At 44.7% G+C, this 14,114-nt stretch overlaps 1 protein-coding gene across 4 annotated transcripts in view; it reads right to left on the bottom strand.

Annotated features, from left to right (window-relative positions):
* Positions 1-376: 376 nt before the first annotated feature.
* vps13d (vacuolar protein sorting 13 homolog D) overlaps positions 377-14,114 on the bottom strand; it is a 65,318-nt gene continuing 51,580 nt past the window's right edge. For all 4 annotated transcript variants that reach the window (XM_036947251.2, XM_036947253.2, XM_036947252.2 and 1 more), the window contains 5 exons: positions 10,019-10,151; positions 9,609-9,804; positions 2,765-2,896; positions 1,835-2,075; positions 377-1,615 (listed from right to left, as the gene is read on the bottom strand). In XM_036947251.2, coding sequence (XP_036803146.2) covers positions 1,484-1,615; positions 1,835-2,075; positions 2,765-2,896; positions 9,609-9,804; positions 10,019-10,151 — 834 coding nt within the window. In that variant the 3' untranslated portion in view covers positions 377-1,483. The remainder of the gene's footprint in view (positions 1,616-1,834; positions 2,076-2,764; positions 2,897-9,608; positions 9,805-10,018; positions 10,152-14,114) is intronic.

Here is a 14,114-nt window from a genome sequence, read left to right as displayed (position 1 = left end):
CCCTAAAATGGGGGGGGACTACTGAATGTACAAAAAGTGCTCTCTATTATAAACGCTTCACCCGACATGGATGAAAACACCCTCAAATTAAAGCTGACAGTCTGCACTTTAACCTCATAGTCATTGTTTGCTTTCAAATCTAAACTTTTGGAGTATAGAGCCAAAAGAATAAAAAAATGATTCAGTCACAATAATTACTGAAGGCACTGTATAAAGATGTGCCTTTAAATGAGGTGCTAGCAGTGGGTCCTTAATTCATGTGCAGAGAGAGTTACAGATTGTGCCTTTCATTTGGGTGAATAAACAGTAAGGATGCACCTGATGATATGGAAATCATGACATTTGGTTCAGTAACAGGCACAGAGGGTCCATAGTATTGAGTACTGCAGTTGTGGTGCTTTATTATAAGCAATGTCATCAATTCACTCTCTTTCCTCCTCCTGCACAGGTTAAAGCTCATGTCCTCCACCTTTCACAAGCGTTGGGTGTAACTAAGGCCCCTGGTCTGATCACAGTAGATAGAAACTCAATGTTCAAGGAACACATTCCAAAACCTAGAGCTCTCAGAAGAAATCGGTTAAAAAGGACACTGGTAAAAAAAGTCAGTAAATAAAACGGTGACCGAAACCAGACAGAGGGCCATGATTGTAAAAGGCTAGGGACTTGAGTGGCAGCTCCCCCGACTGCCCTCCCTGTGTGGTGGGTGTGGCCCAGGTGGAGGGCAAGAGTAGCCAGTGTGTCCAAACTAAGTGTCAGTGCAATGAATTCAACCCCCAAATACTTTTATACACAAAATAAAGACATTTTAAAGGCAGTTTTGTACAGCATTTCACTTCATATCAACCCAAATAATTATTATATTGTCCAACTTGGTTATGTACATAGCTATAGTGTTATATTGGTATGTAGCTATTATATGTACATAGGTGTCTATACACAAACATAATATAACACTACTCGCATGTGTGTACATCTACTGACATATCTTATAAACATTTTTGTAAAATAAAACATCTGTCATCGTATTGTGTTCTAAATATACAGAAGTCGATAAAACAGCTGTTGGCATATTTTCTTTCATTGTTTAAACCGTGTGCATCTTGGGATGTTGGACCTTCTAAGTCTAAACTATGTTGCGCTACTATACTAAGTGCAGTGGGGGCCGATCCTGACCCGATATGGGCTTCACTTCACGCAAATCTGCAGCCAGACCCTAAGCCCTTATACCCATACAGATGGTCAGTCCAACAAGCCTGTTCACTTTACACTGGCCTAGTTTTCTTCATATCAGGGCGGTGGAAAATTAGCAGGCTGTTGCCATCCAGGACCAGGATGGGTTATTCCGTCCTTAGAGAGACATAGGAGAAATTATCTAGTGATTGTGGATCATATCTTCTGACACTATCGCAACATATTAAAGACGACTACTTTCAGTGGGAAGAAACAGGAAGAACGTGTATGTGCCACCCTTTCCAGGGGTCAGTTATGAGTCCAATAGTATGCAGTCTTCAGTCTCATTGGGCGGCAGCATGAGCTGCTGCTCATAGTAAAGGCTCTTGGCATAGTTGATTTCTTGAGAGATTTTTACAGCAAGATTCTCGCTCTTCACATGAACCTATTAGGACATGAGGGAAAATGAACCTAATTGAACATTGTGGAACCTATGAAAACCATTACCAATATAAAAATGTTTCTACTTGACAAGTAAAAAAAATACGTTTTTCAATTTTAAAATGTGCAACATTTTGAATAAATAAATAATAATAATGCAATTACTAAGAAGTTAATTCATTAACACTACAGAATAGTTCTTATAGGGTTGTGGAAGTGTTACCATAGGCTTCTGGTGGGAAGGGCCTGGCATGGCTACGCCACTGCTGGTGCTCTCTGCCTTCTTGGTGAGCTGCACATACACCTTCCCATGGTCCTTTGAGACCAGGCAGTGGTACAGGTCATCATACTTGACCTCCAGGAAAATGGCCTCACGGTCCACAAATTCACCAGGCTTGAGGAAGTAGACCACTTTGGAAGATATGAGCACGCAGTAGGTGTCTATGGGCTCCACAGCAATGAAACTAAGTGAGGTGGGAGAGAGAGAGAGAAAAACATTTAGAAATCATGACTTGTTTGGCAAAAATGTGTGAGCTGGAAAGATCGGAGTTGACTCCCTGCTGAAAATAAAAGCTGGAGGCACTTATTTTCAAGTAACCACTATGCATGTCATTTCCTAAAACTCGCACATGAGCTTTGCACAACACATGCTAACGTTAACAAACATGGTGTGACCTAGGCAGCCCAGAGGCTGAGCTGAGTAATTGTCTGGTTAACATCTCTAGGGTCAGAGGTCAATGGCTAGAGACAGGGTTCTGCTGCCTCTGGATTTATTAGCCTGTGAGAAGACAAACGCTCTCAGGGCCAGCAGAAAGACTGGATAAAGGCTAGTTACCCGTCTTTCTTACTCTGGAGATACTACATCTTTATTAATAAACTTAAACGTAATGCAATATTAAATCAGATCAATCAGATGTGAGTTTCTCCAAACCTTTTAAATAAGTCAACATATTCAGCAGACTTTTGTTCCAGATCATCACCAACTCATCATGGTGTAAATGAAAGACGAGTTGAATCAGGAGTGTTAGAGCAGGGCTGGAGCAAGTCTGCACACACTGTGGCCACTGTTCTTACACTGTTGTCCAACCAAAACAAGGGTGACTGGCCAGACAGTGGCTTAACTCTGGAAGCTTAGAACAGGAGTGTGACTCACAACTCAGAGTGGATGCTGTCAGTGAGGTGGAAGAGCTGCTCCTGTCCGTCGGCCTGGGTGGAGGAGAAGCGGGGCAGCAGGCCCTGGGGTCCTTTACAGCATCGTGGCTTCCTCACCCGCAGCACACTCAACCTGCAACACAGGATGGAAAACAAAGAGCAGCGTCAGCAGTCAGTATCGCTTGCCAAATACACAGCATCAATATAACAGCTTAGACAGCAGCTTGATGAAATACACAGCATCAATATAACAGCTTAGACAGCAGCTTGATGAAATACACAGCATCAATATAACAGCTTAGACAGCAGCTTGATGAAATACACCGCATCAATAACAGCTTAGCCAGCAGCTTGATGAAATACACCGCATCAATATAACAGCTTAGACAGCAGCTTGATGAAATACACAGCATCAATATAACAGCTTAGCCAGCAGCTTCATGAAATACACAGCATCAATATAACAGCTTAGACAGCAGCTTGATGAAATACACAGCATCAATATAACAGCTTAGACAGCAGCTTGATGAAATACACCGCATCAATAACAGCTTAGCCAGCAGCTTGATGAAATACACAGCATCAATATAACATCTTAGCCAGCAGCTTCATGAAATACACAACATCAATATAACAGCTTAGCCAGCAGCTTCATGAAATACACAGCATCAATATAACAGCTTAGCCAGCAGCTTTATGAAATACACAGCATCAATATAACAGCTTAGCCAGCAGCTTTATGAAATACACAGCATCAATATAACAGCTTAGCCAGCAGCTTCATGAAATACACAGCATCAATATAACAGCTTAGCCAGCAGCTTTATGAAATACACAGCATCAATATAACAGCTTAGCCAGCAGCTTTATGAAATACACAGCATCAATATAACAGCTTAGCCAGCAGCTTTATGAAATACACAGCATCAATATAACAGCTTAGCCAGCAGCTTCATGAAATACACAGCATCAATATAACAGCTTAGCCAGCAGCTTTATGAAATACACAGCATCAATATAACAGCTTAGCCAGCAGCTTTATGAAATACACAGCATCAATATAACAGCTTAACCAGCAGCTTTATGAAATACACAGCATCAATATGCCAGTAGCTTCATGAAATACACAGCATCAATATAACAGCTTAGCCAGTAGCTTCATGAAATACACAGCATCAATATAACAGCTTAGCCAGCAGCTTCATGAAATACACAGCATCAATATGCCAGCAGCTTTACATATGAGCCAAAACGGTGTCAACATGGCAGGTCAACACAGTGCGTACGGTGGTTTATAGAACCCTGGTTGAGACTGATACAGATTGGAAAGGACCTGTGAGGCTGTTGAGAGGTGAAGAGGTCACACAGTGCCCTGGTGCCAGCCTGCCTATGCCAGGTCTGAGCTAAGGTTTCACTTCCCCTTCAGATAACCCCTCCACCTCCCCTCTCATTCCGGCTGCCAGTCAGCCCGGCCCCGGCTGGAATTCCCACATCTGGCTTGAATCTGCCGGGGCTGCGGTCTTTTGATTAGGGCCCGATGGGCTCTGGTGGATTCCCAAAGGCGGCACTGTGCTGCTCTGCTCTACCCGGCTGGGCTGCGGGGGTTTGCTTTTCTTGGGGAGAGACAGGTTCCAGGCTGTCTGCAGCTGGAGCCGCTGCTGTGGTGGAATGGGAGCTTGTGGGCAGTCTGGGCGCCGGGAGCCAGGGGGCTGTATATGATGGGGGCTCCTTGGGCTGGCTGGCCGGCTAGGTAAGTAAGTAAGTAAGTAGGTGGGTGTGTGGACACAGAGATGAAGAGAGGCGCTGGCCGTTGTCAGCCACAGGTGAGAAATGGGGGGGAGGCACAGCTCCACATCAGTGTGAATAGCGTAGGACAAGCCAGGTCCACTAGAATGGCAGCGTAGCTGTGACATGCGAGAAGCGTTCCAGCCTTGTGGGCAGTTCCGGCCGTTCTCCTCCAGGAGACAGCACCGCCCTGCTCCGGCCGTTCTCCTCCAGGAGACAGCACCGCCCAATCTCCTACATTGCCCCTGGCCCTAGGCACTTCATGCAGATTGGATGGGTAGTTACTGCATAAGCAATATGCTAGTAACTCCACTATGCAATCTGGAAGGCTGAATTTGCAAATCCAAATTGATATATGAGGAGGTCACTTAGGACCTTTCCTATTGGACAAGCTCAGTTGGTAGTTCCTCCATTTGAAAATCTTATGGAGCTTATAAAATGTGACCCTACAGCCGTGAGTGAACACCTAACAGCATTTGGCTCAAGTGTTCATGGCATGCACTGCAGAGAGGTATACCTTGTTGGAAGATAGATTATATGAAATGTCTCAACTGTACAGAAGTGAATATCTTGGAATGCGGGTGGAATAACCCCCATCCTCCTAGAGATGTGGAATGCGGGTGGAATAACCCCCATCCTCCTAGAGATGTGGAATGCGGGTGGAATAACCCCCATCCTCCTAGAGATGTGGAATGCGGGTGGAATAACCCCCATCCTCCTAGAGATGTGGAATGCGGGTGGAATAACCCCCATCCTCCTAGAGATGTGGAATGCGGGTGGAATAACCACCATCCTCCTAGAGATGTGGAATGCGGGTGGAATAACCCCCATCCTCCTAGAGATGTGGAATGCGGGTGGAATAACCCCCATCCTTCTAGAGATGTGGAATGAGGGTGGAATAACCCCCATCCTCCTAAAGATGTGGAATGGCGGTTATGCTAAAACACATTCCTTACCAGTGTGTAGATGGCTTGTGGCGAGACACATCATTAGCATGTCTGTCTGGCATTTCTTACGCAGGGTTGACAAAATAAAAACATTCCTCTCCTCTCACTTTCCAGCCCTGTGGTTTCACTGTGAAGTCGCTGCTGTTGTCATGCTCATGTTCTATGTTGGGCCAGAAAGAGTGGGTGGACTTGCTTTGTGCATAGTGTAGATTTCTCCTTGGTTCATTCATTTAAACCAACAGATTGAATACGCGTCTAAATCTGATGACAATCCATGACAAATATATCAACAACACTGCTACCTAGGTCAATTACGCACTGTAATGTGCTGTATATCTTTCCCATAAGCAGGTTTTGAAAAGATGGGTCTAATGTTCTGTTTCTCCTCAGTGTAGTGCACTGTAGTGAAAGAATGCCTAGGACTGAGTTGACAGTGTGCTGAGGAGATGTGAGGAGTGCGTCCCTCCCGCTTTGTTTGGGAATTGTAATTGAGCTGGCTCTAGAGGGTTGCCAGGACCGAGGGAAGGAGAGTGTGTGTGTGTGTGTGTGTGTGTGTGTGTGTGTGTGTGTGTATGTGTGTGTGTGTGTGTGAGAGAGAGAGACGGGTGGGTGAGATTGTGTGTGTGTGGCGGGAGGGTTGTGTGAAAGACAGGAGGGAGAGTTCACGAGCAGGGCAGGAGAGCAAGGGGAGTGCGAACCATCACACAACGTCTGCTTCTCATTGACTTGTTTATTTCCTAGTGTGTGCTTTTCTGGAGATGTGATCTGAGCCAGTCATACAGAGGGTAAAGAGAAAGGGCTTCATGTGCACAGTGAAGAAGGTCATGTGATGAGCAACTCAATCCACAGTAGGGAGGAACTGTATATAACCCCACCATTGTTCCTTTAAATCATTTTACAGCTTTTCTTCTGTATGCGATGGTATCACATCAATATCACTGCTTGATTAATAGGCATGACAGTGTTGGGGAGCATGTGTGTTAGTATGTGAGTGTGTTGGTATGTGAGAGTGTAAGTGTGTATGCGAGTGAAAGCATTAGTGTGTGTGTTTAGTCTACCTGTGTGAGTGTGTTATTAAGTGGGTGTGATAGCGTGGTCAGTGTCTGCTGTGAACCATGATTCCGGCACATTCTCTGGGTTGAACTCTGGCTGAACTTGTAGACACACTGTGGCAGGCACGCTTCGGATGCCCCTCCCACCTCCTCTCCCTTCTCCTCCGCTCCCCTCCCTCATACAGCAGAAACAGTTCATCTGCAGGTCCCTTATTGTTCCCTGTACACGCACACACCTCTAAATCAACCCCTTAAATGCAAACACGGGCTTTCTTGATGTCCATAATATTCTCCTTGGGTATGCAATCTGGTTTCCGCTCACGTTATTGATGTGTCACCGCAACCTTAAAAGGTCCTAAATGATGTCACCATTGCCCTTGATTCTATGCAATGGTGTGCTGCTATTTTTATTGACTTGGCCAAAGCTTTTGATATGCTAGACCATTCCATTCTTGTGGGTCGGCTAAAGAGTATTGGTGTCTGAGGGGTCTTTGGCCTGGTTTGCTAACTACCTCTCAAGGAATGCAGTGTATAAAGTCAGAACATGTGCTGTCTCAGCCACTGCCTGTCACCAAGGGAGTACCCCAAGGCTCGATCCTAGGCCCCACGCTCTTCTCAATTTACATCAACATAGCTCAAGCAGTAGAAAGCGCTCTCATCCCTTTATATGCAGATACAGTTTTATACTCAGCTGGCACCTCCCCGGATTTTGTGTTAAACGCTCTACAACAACGCTTTCTTAGTGTCCAACAAGCTTATTCTGCCCTTACCTTGTTCTGAACACCTCCAAAACAAAGACCATGTGGTTTGGTAAGAAGAATGCCCCTATCCCCACCAGTGTGATTACTACCTCTGAGAGAGCTTGAGGTTTGTCACCTCATACAAGTACTTGGGAGTTTGGCTAGACGGTACACTGTCCTTCTCTCAGCACATATCAAAGCTGCAGACTAAGGTTAAATCTAGACTTGGTTTCCTCTATCGTAATCACTCCTCTTTCACCCCAGCTGCCAAACTAACCCTGATTCAGATGACCATTCTACCCATGCTAGATTACGACAACATCATTTACAGATCTCGAGCGGCTAGATGTTCTTTACCTTTCGGTCATCAGATTTGCCACCAATGCTCCTAATAGGACACATCACAGCACTCTATACTCCTCTGTAAATGGGTCTTCTCTATATACACATCGCAAGACACACTGGTTGATGCTTATTTATAAAACCCTCTTAAGCCTCACTATCTGAGATACCTAATGCAGCCATCATCCTCCACATACAACACCCATTCTGCCAGTCACATTCTGTTAAAGGTCCCGAAAGCACACACATCACTGGGTCGCTCCTCTTTTCAGTTCGCTGCAGCTAGCGACTGGAACGAGCTGCAACAAACACTCAAACTGGACAGTTTTATCTCAATCTCTTCATTCAAATACTCAATCATGGACACACTTACTGACAGTTGTGGCTGCTTAACGTTATGTATTGTTGTCTCTACCTTATTGACCTTTGTGCTGGTGTCTGTGCCCAATAATATTTCTATCATGTTTTTTGCTGCTACCATGTGGTGTTGCTATCATGTGGTGTTGCTGTCATGGTGTTGTCACCCTGCTGTGTTTTCATGTGTTGCTGCCGTTGATATTGTCTTAGGTCTTTCTTTATTTAGTGTTGTCTCGTTGCGATGTGTGTTTTGTCCTACATTTGTATTTCATTTTTTATCCCAGTCCACGTCCCCGCAGGAGGCCTTCATTGTAAATAAGAACTTGTTCTTAACTGACTTGCCTAGTTAAAAAATAAAAATCACACACAATCCTCCCAAACAGACAACATTTCCTAGTCAACACCCCCCCCACACACACACACCACCCACAGTGACATGCATTAGTGCAATCTGTTATATTTACCATTCCAAGTACACAAATGCCATTGGGCGCTTGGTCTGCCTAATGTATACACACACTGTATAAATGGCTTGAACTCCCAGACAGCCTGTGTAATACAACCTGCTTGTGGCTTTAAAACCAGTGAGAGCTGGAGAGGACAGAGACAGGCTCCAAAAAAAACAGTGCTGAGCCCAGTCAGTAGGTGTCACACCTTGTGTCTGTGTGAGTTAAAGAGAGTGGCTGTGAGGACCGTTACCTGCCATGCTGCGCTGCTATAGACTCTAATTGGGGGAGAGGCTTGACCCAGCCGACCCCATTAAAAATGGCAGGTGGCATTTACAAGCACATCTGGTGGGTTTAGTTGGCGTGCACAAATAGGAGTATGTAAGTGTCACACAACATTCTGAAGAAATACATGAGAACCTGCACCATATTAAAGTAACTGTCCAGTGTTTTCAGATTTCTATGAAATATGACCTATAATTAATTACATTGAGTGAAATAGTTAGGCATGTTACATGTTATTAAAGGCCCAGTGCAGTCAAACTAGAATGTATTGTGTTTTTTATATATTTCCACACTATGGAGGTTGGAACAATATTGTGAAATTGTGAAAATGATAATGCCCTTTTAGTGTAAGAGCTGTTTGAAAAGACCACTGGATATTTGCCCGTTAGGTGGGATGGAGATTTACATTAGTAAAAAATACGTTTTATTTAACCCTCATTTAACTAGGCAAGTCAGTTAAGAACAAATTCTTATTTACAATGACGGCCTACACCAGCCATACCTGGACGACGCTGGGCCAATAGTGTGCCGCCCTATGGGACTCCTAATCACAGCCGGATGTGATACAGCCTGGATTCGAACCAGGGACTGTAAGTATGCTAGTAGCAGCTTTTCTGTGTTGGAATGGTGTGGGCATACCCCAACAACAGAATGGTGTGGGCGCATACCGGTCATTAAAAATATGAATGCGAGTAGACCCCTGACTGGCCAGCTCCTCCTCCTCAGGAGGATGACATCATCCTCTTAGGAAATAGCAAGCATTTTTTAAGCGATTGGTTCCCATTGAGAGTGGCAGGGATCTAATGGTTTTTCTTTGAAAGTTGCCATTTAGGAGTAATTCTCATGGTAAAATTGGTGTTATGACATGTCTCTCCGGGTTTAGGCACTTACCTGTGGTTACTGAGGCTGGCCATGTCTCGGACCGTCTGTGCTGTCTCAGAGGCAAAGTCCAGTGCACCGGCCACCGGCTTGGTCACCGTACCAACCAGACCTTTCCCCAGGCCAGAGAAGAAGCCGCTGACTCCTCCCTCAGTCTTCACCCCCTCCACTGTGGAAGTGATGACGCTGGTCAACCCTCCGATGATACCTGTGAGACACCAGATAAGAACCAGGTGTGACCCTTCACGAACAGCTAAATGGATTCTGATGTATTACAGATGAAAAAGGCCTGATAGAACCCAGCGGATCTAATGTTTGAGTAATGAAATGCAATTGCCATATTGAACGTGAAAGAGACTACAGTCAGTGGTATTACTACAGTATTATTAGTAGCACTACAGTATTACTGTAATAGTACATACCATGAGCCAATCCATGAATCCCAGCCACCAGATGCTCTCCGCTGGTGGCGCCATGGTAACGGATGTACTCTCTTTCGTTTTGATGTCGATTGTCCATGGTCTTGCCCAACCCGTCCGACAAAGTCCCTGCAAACTAAGACAGAGAGAGAGAGTCTCTTCGGTCAGTCTTTTTCACACCATATCAGCAAAACCCTTCATTTCAAGCATGCTTTATACACAGTATTTGGAAATAGTCTTGAATAATGCAGAATCACGTCTATTTATCACTTCTTAGAAAAGGTGTACCTCAAGGCTCAGTTTTGGCCACCCTTCTATATACATAAATTATTTTAAAAGGTATTAAGATTCAGTTCGACCACATAGTGCTCCCACACACTATGTAGGGGCCATTAGACCAGTGCAGCCCTCACACTAGGCCTTGGAGTGGAATGATGGATTGGCTCTTATTTGTCCCAGTCAAATACCTTTCAATTCACACAAGCATGATGTCTTTCTCTCTTTCAAACTTATAAAGGATACTAACTCAAGTCGAAGCCATCCAACAAAACCACCTAACTCATACTGTAAATGTTGTCAATTTCTTTCTAGTGATGGGGGAAGAAATCGATACAGTATCACAATATTATATAGATAATGACTCCAAGTATTGAGCATTTTTTGTTGTTAGTTAACGTTAGCTAGCGCTAGTTGGCTGTTCCTGTGCCAAAACTCTGGTATCTCTTTCTATAGCATGTTCTTCATCTTCTTGAGGCAAAACTTTCTCATTTATTCTCTTGTCCTTCTGCCACAGATATAGAGAGCAATATATATATAAAAAAATCTAAATCACAATAAAATTGCAGTATTGAATCGCAATTAATATACAATCACAATACATATCGGCACCTAAGTATCATGATAATATCATATTGTGAGGTCCCTGGCAATTCCAAGCCCAATTTTGTTCCTTTTACCGTTTACCAGTGAATCCTGAGATGAGCTGCTGTTGAGTGACCATATTAAAAGACAAATACGTGTCACATATCCAGAGCTCACAACCTCACTGAGTGAAAAAGTTCTACAGTAGCCCAATGCTGGTTGGCTGGTTCTCATCCTCCACAACTGAACTAGAAGGACAGGAGGGACTGATAGAGAAGAACTGATTTTGCACAGCGCCTGCCTTATCCATCTGGCCAATATAATCAGCAAGTAATTTGTCTGCTGGAGTGGAGTGCCTTCACACCCCCATCTTTCCCCAGCGCTGACCTCTCTCCCCCTCCTCCTATCCCCTCTCCTCCCTTCCACCCAGCAGGTGCCTGCTGGAAGTGGGTTTGTGTTACGGGGGAAGCTCCCCAGAGGAGGCTGGGTTCTGTGTAAACACACCCGGGCCCTCCGCCGCTCTGCAGCCAGCGCCAAGACTGAACTTGGGATGACCTTGCCAAGCAAAGTCCCCGGAGAGTTCATTGGAAGGCCAGCACGAACTCTCTCCTTCTCAATTTTTTTATTTTATTCCCCCTCTTTGTGAAACTAAACCAATGTACGTACCAGACCTGTATCCCCAAGGGGGTGAGGAGTGAGTTTGCGATAAAGATGCTTTCAAGTTTACACCCCCTCCTCCCCTTCTATGCTGAAGGACACACACAATGTGAAACTGAGGCCCGTCTGGTGTGTTAACGTTGGGTGATCAAGGAAGGGATCTCAGAGATTACATGGAGTGTCAGTCATTAAAGGGGTGAAGGTGCATCAGATGAAACTAAACCCAGCAAGGAACAAGGAAACTATTCAGTGTGGTTTTACATGTGGTGTGTAGGTGACCAGCTGCAACATAACACGCGCACAAACATAAACATGTGCACGCCAATATTTAGTTCCATTTAGTTCCATTTCCTATCAATACTTTTGAAGTCTCTCAATTAAACCTGCAATAATGTCCTCAGTGTAGGCTAGCTATGTATATGGAAGGTGTCAAATAGGTCTATACAGCAAGAGTTTTTAGTAGAAGGTCTGCTACCCGGGCCAGGGAATGAGTTGAGCAGACCAACCCATAAAAAGGAGAAAAATAACATCCATAAAGGAAGCATAACAACCATCAAGTGGAAATGCAGAAGCAGTTAGACCAAAGGTTCACGGCTGTAGAGGCCTACATAAACTAAACTCAGCTAAACTCAACAAAAAGAAACATCCCTTTTTCAGGACCGTGTCTTCAAAGATAATTAGTAAAAATCCAAATAACTTCACAGATCTTCATTGTAAAGGGTTTAAACACTGTTTCCCATGCTTGTTCAATGAACCATAAACCATTAATGAACATTCACCTGTGGAAAGGTCGTTAAGACAGCTTACAGAAGGTAGGCAATTCAGTTATGAAAACTTAGGACACCAAAGAGGCCTTTCTACTGACTCTGAAAAACACCAAAAGAAAGATGCCCAGGGTCCCTGGTCATCTGCGTGAATGTGCCTGAGGCATGCTGCAAGGAGGAATGAGGACTACAGATGTGGTCAAGGCAATAAATTGCAGTGTCCGTACTGTGAGACACCTAAGACAGCGCTACAGGGAGACAGGTCGGACAGCTGATCGTTGTGTAACAACACCTGCACAGGATCAGGTACATTCGAACATCACACCTGCGGGACAGGTACAGGATGGCAATAACAACTGCTCGAGTTACACCAGGAATGCACAATCCCTCCATCAATGCTCAGACTGTCCGCAATAGGCTGAGAGAGGCTGGACTGAGGGCTTGTAGGCCTGTTGTAAGGCAGGTCATCACCAGACATCACCGGAAACAACGTCGCCTTTGGGCACAAACCCACCTTCACTGGACCAGACAGGACTGGCTCTTCACTGACGAGTCTCGGTTTTGTCTCACCAGGGGTGATGGTCGGACTCGCATTTATCGTTGAAGGAATGAGTGTTACACTGAGGCCTGTACTCTGGAGCGGGATCGTTTTGGAGGTGGAGGGTCCGTCATGGTCTGGGGTGGTGTGTCACAGCATCATCGGACTGAGATTGTTGTCATTGCAGGTAATCTCAATGCTGTGCGTTACAAGGAAGACATCCTCCTCCCTCATGTGGTACCCTTCTTGCAGGCTCATCCCGACATGACCCTCCAGCACGACAATGCCACCAGCCATACTGCGCGTTCTGTGCGTGATTTCCTGCGAGACAGGAATGTCAGTGTTACTGCTATGGCCAGCGAAGAGCCCGGATCTCAATCCCATTGAGCACGTCTGGGACCTGTTGGATCAGAGCATGAGGGCTCGGGCCATTCCCCCCAGAAATGTCCAGGAACTTGCAGGTGCCTTGGTGGAAGAGTGGGGTAACATATCACAGCAAGAACTGTCAAATCTGGTGCAGTCCATGAGGAGATACTGCAGTACTTAATGCAGTACTTAATGCAGCTGGTGGCCAAACCAGTTACTGACTGTTACTTTTGATTTTGACCCCCCCCCCCCCCCCTTTGTTCAGGTACACATTATTCCATTTCCGTGAGTCACATGTCTGTGGAACTTGTTCAGTTTCTGTCTCAGTTGTTGAATCTTGTTATGTTCATACAAATATTTACACAGGTTCAGTTTGCTGAAAATAAACCCAAGTGACAGTGAGAGGACGTTTCAAGTGAGAAATGATGAACAATTAGATGACTGGTTTAACATGGTTAAGTGACGAAACTAGTGTTTTGCTTCTTTTTGACACCATACTTCTTGAGCTGATTTAAATGAGTTAATAACAAGCTCATTCATTTCATCAAGACACTTAAATACCATTGGGAGATTCACTTTTGTCCATTGAATACTGTGGCATCGAATTTTTATAAGGCACACATCTTGGCAAGCCATTTTTATTAGAAGTTGGACACCCCTGTGTGTGTGTGTGTGTGTGTATATGTGTGTGGGCATGCCCGTGTGCATAGGGGCTCCTCCTATTTTATTATTGTTCAGCAAACAAAGCGATTGTTCACAATTTGATTGGAAGAAAGAAAAACATGAAAGTAAACTAATGATGACATTTTGTTTTCTTCAGAGAGGGAGGAGTATGTCAAGTCAGTGGAGAAGAAGTCATCCTTCATTTTCAGGAGAGCAAACGTTACAGGACACTGCCTTGACAGTGTTTAGA

Source organism: Oncorhynchus mykiss, chromosome 16 (assembly GCF_057628025.1).
Source record: "Oncorhynchus mykiss isolate SJ-2025 chromosome 16, ASM5762802v1, whole genome shotgun sequence".
Classification (NCBI taxonomy): domain Eukaryota; kingdom Metazoa; phylum Chordata; class Actinopteri; order Salmoniformes; family Salmonidae; genus Oncorhynchus; species Oncorhynchus mykiss.
This window is presented reverse-complemented; position numbering and strand designations above follow the sequence as displayed.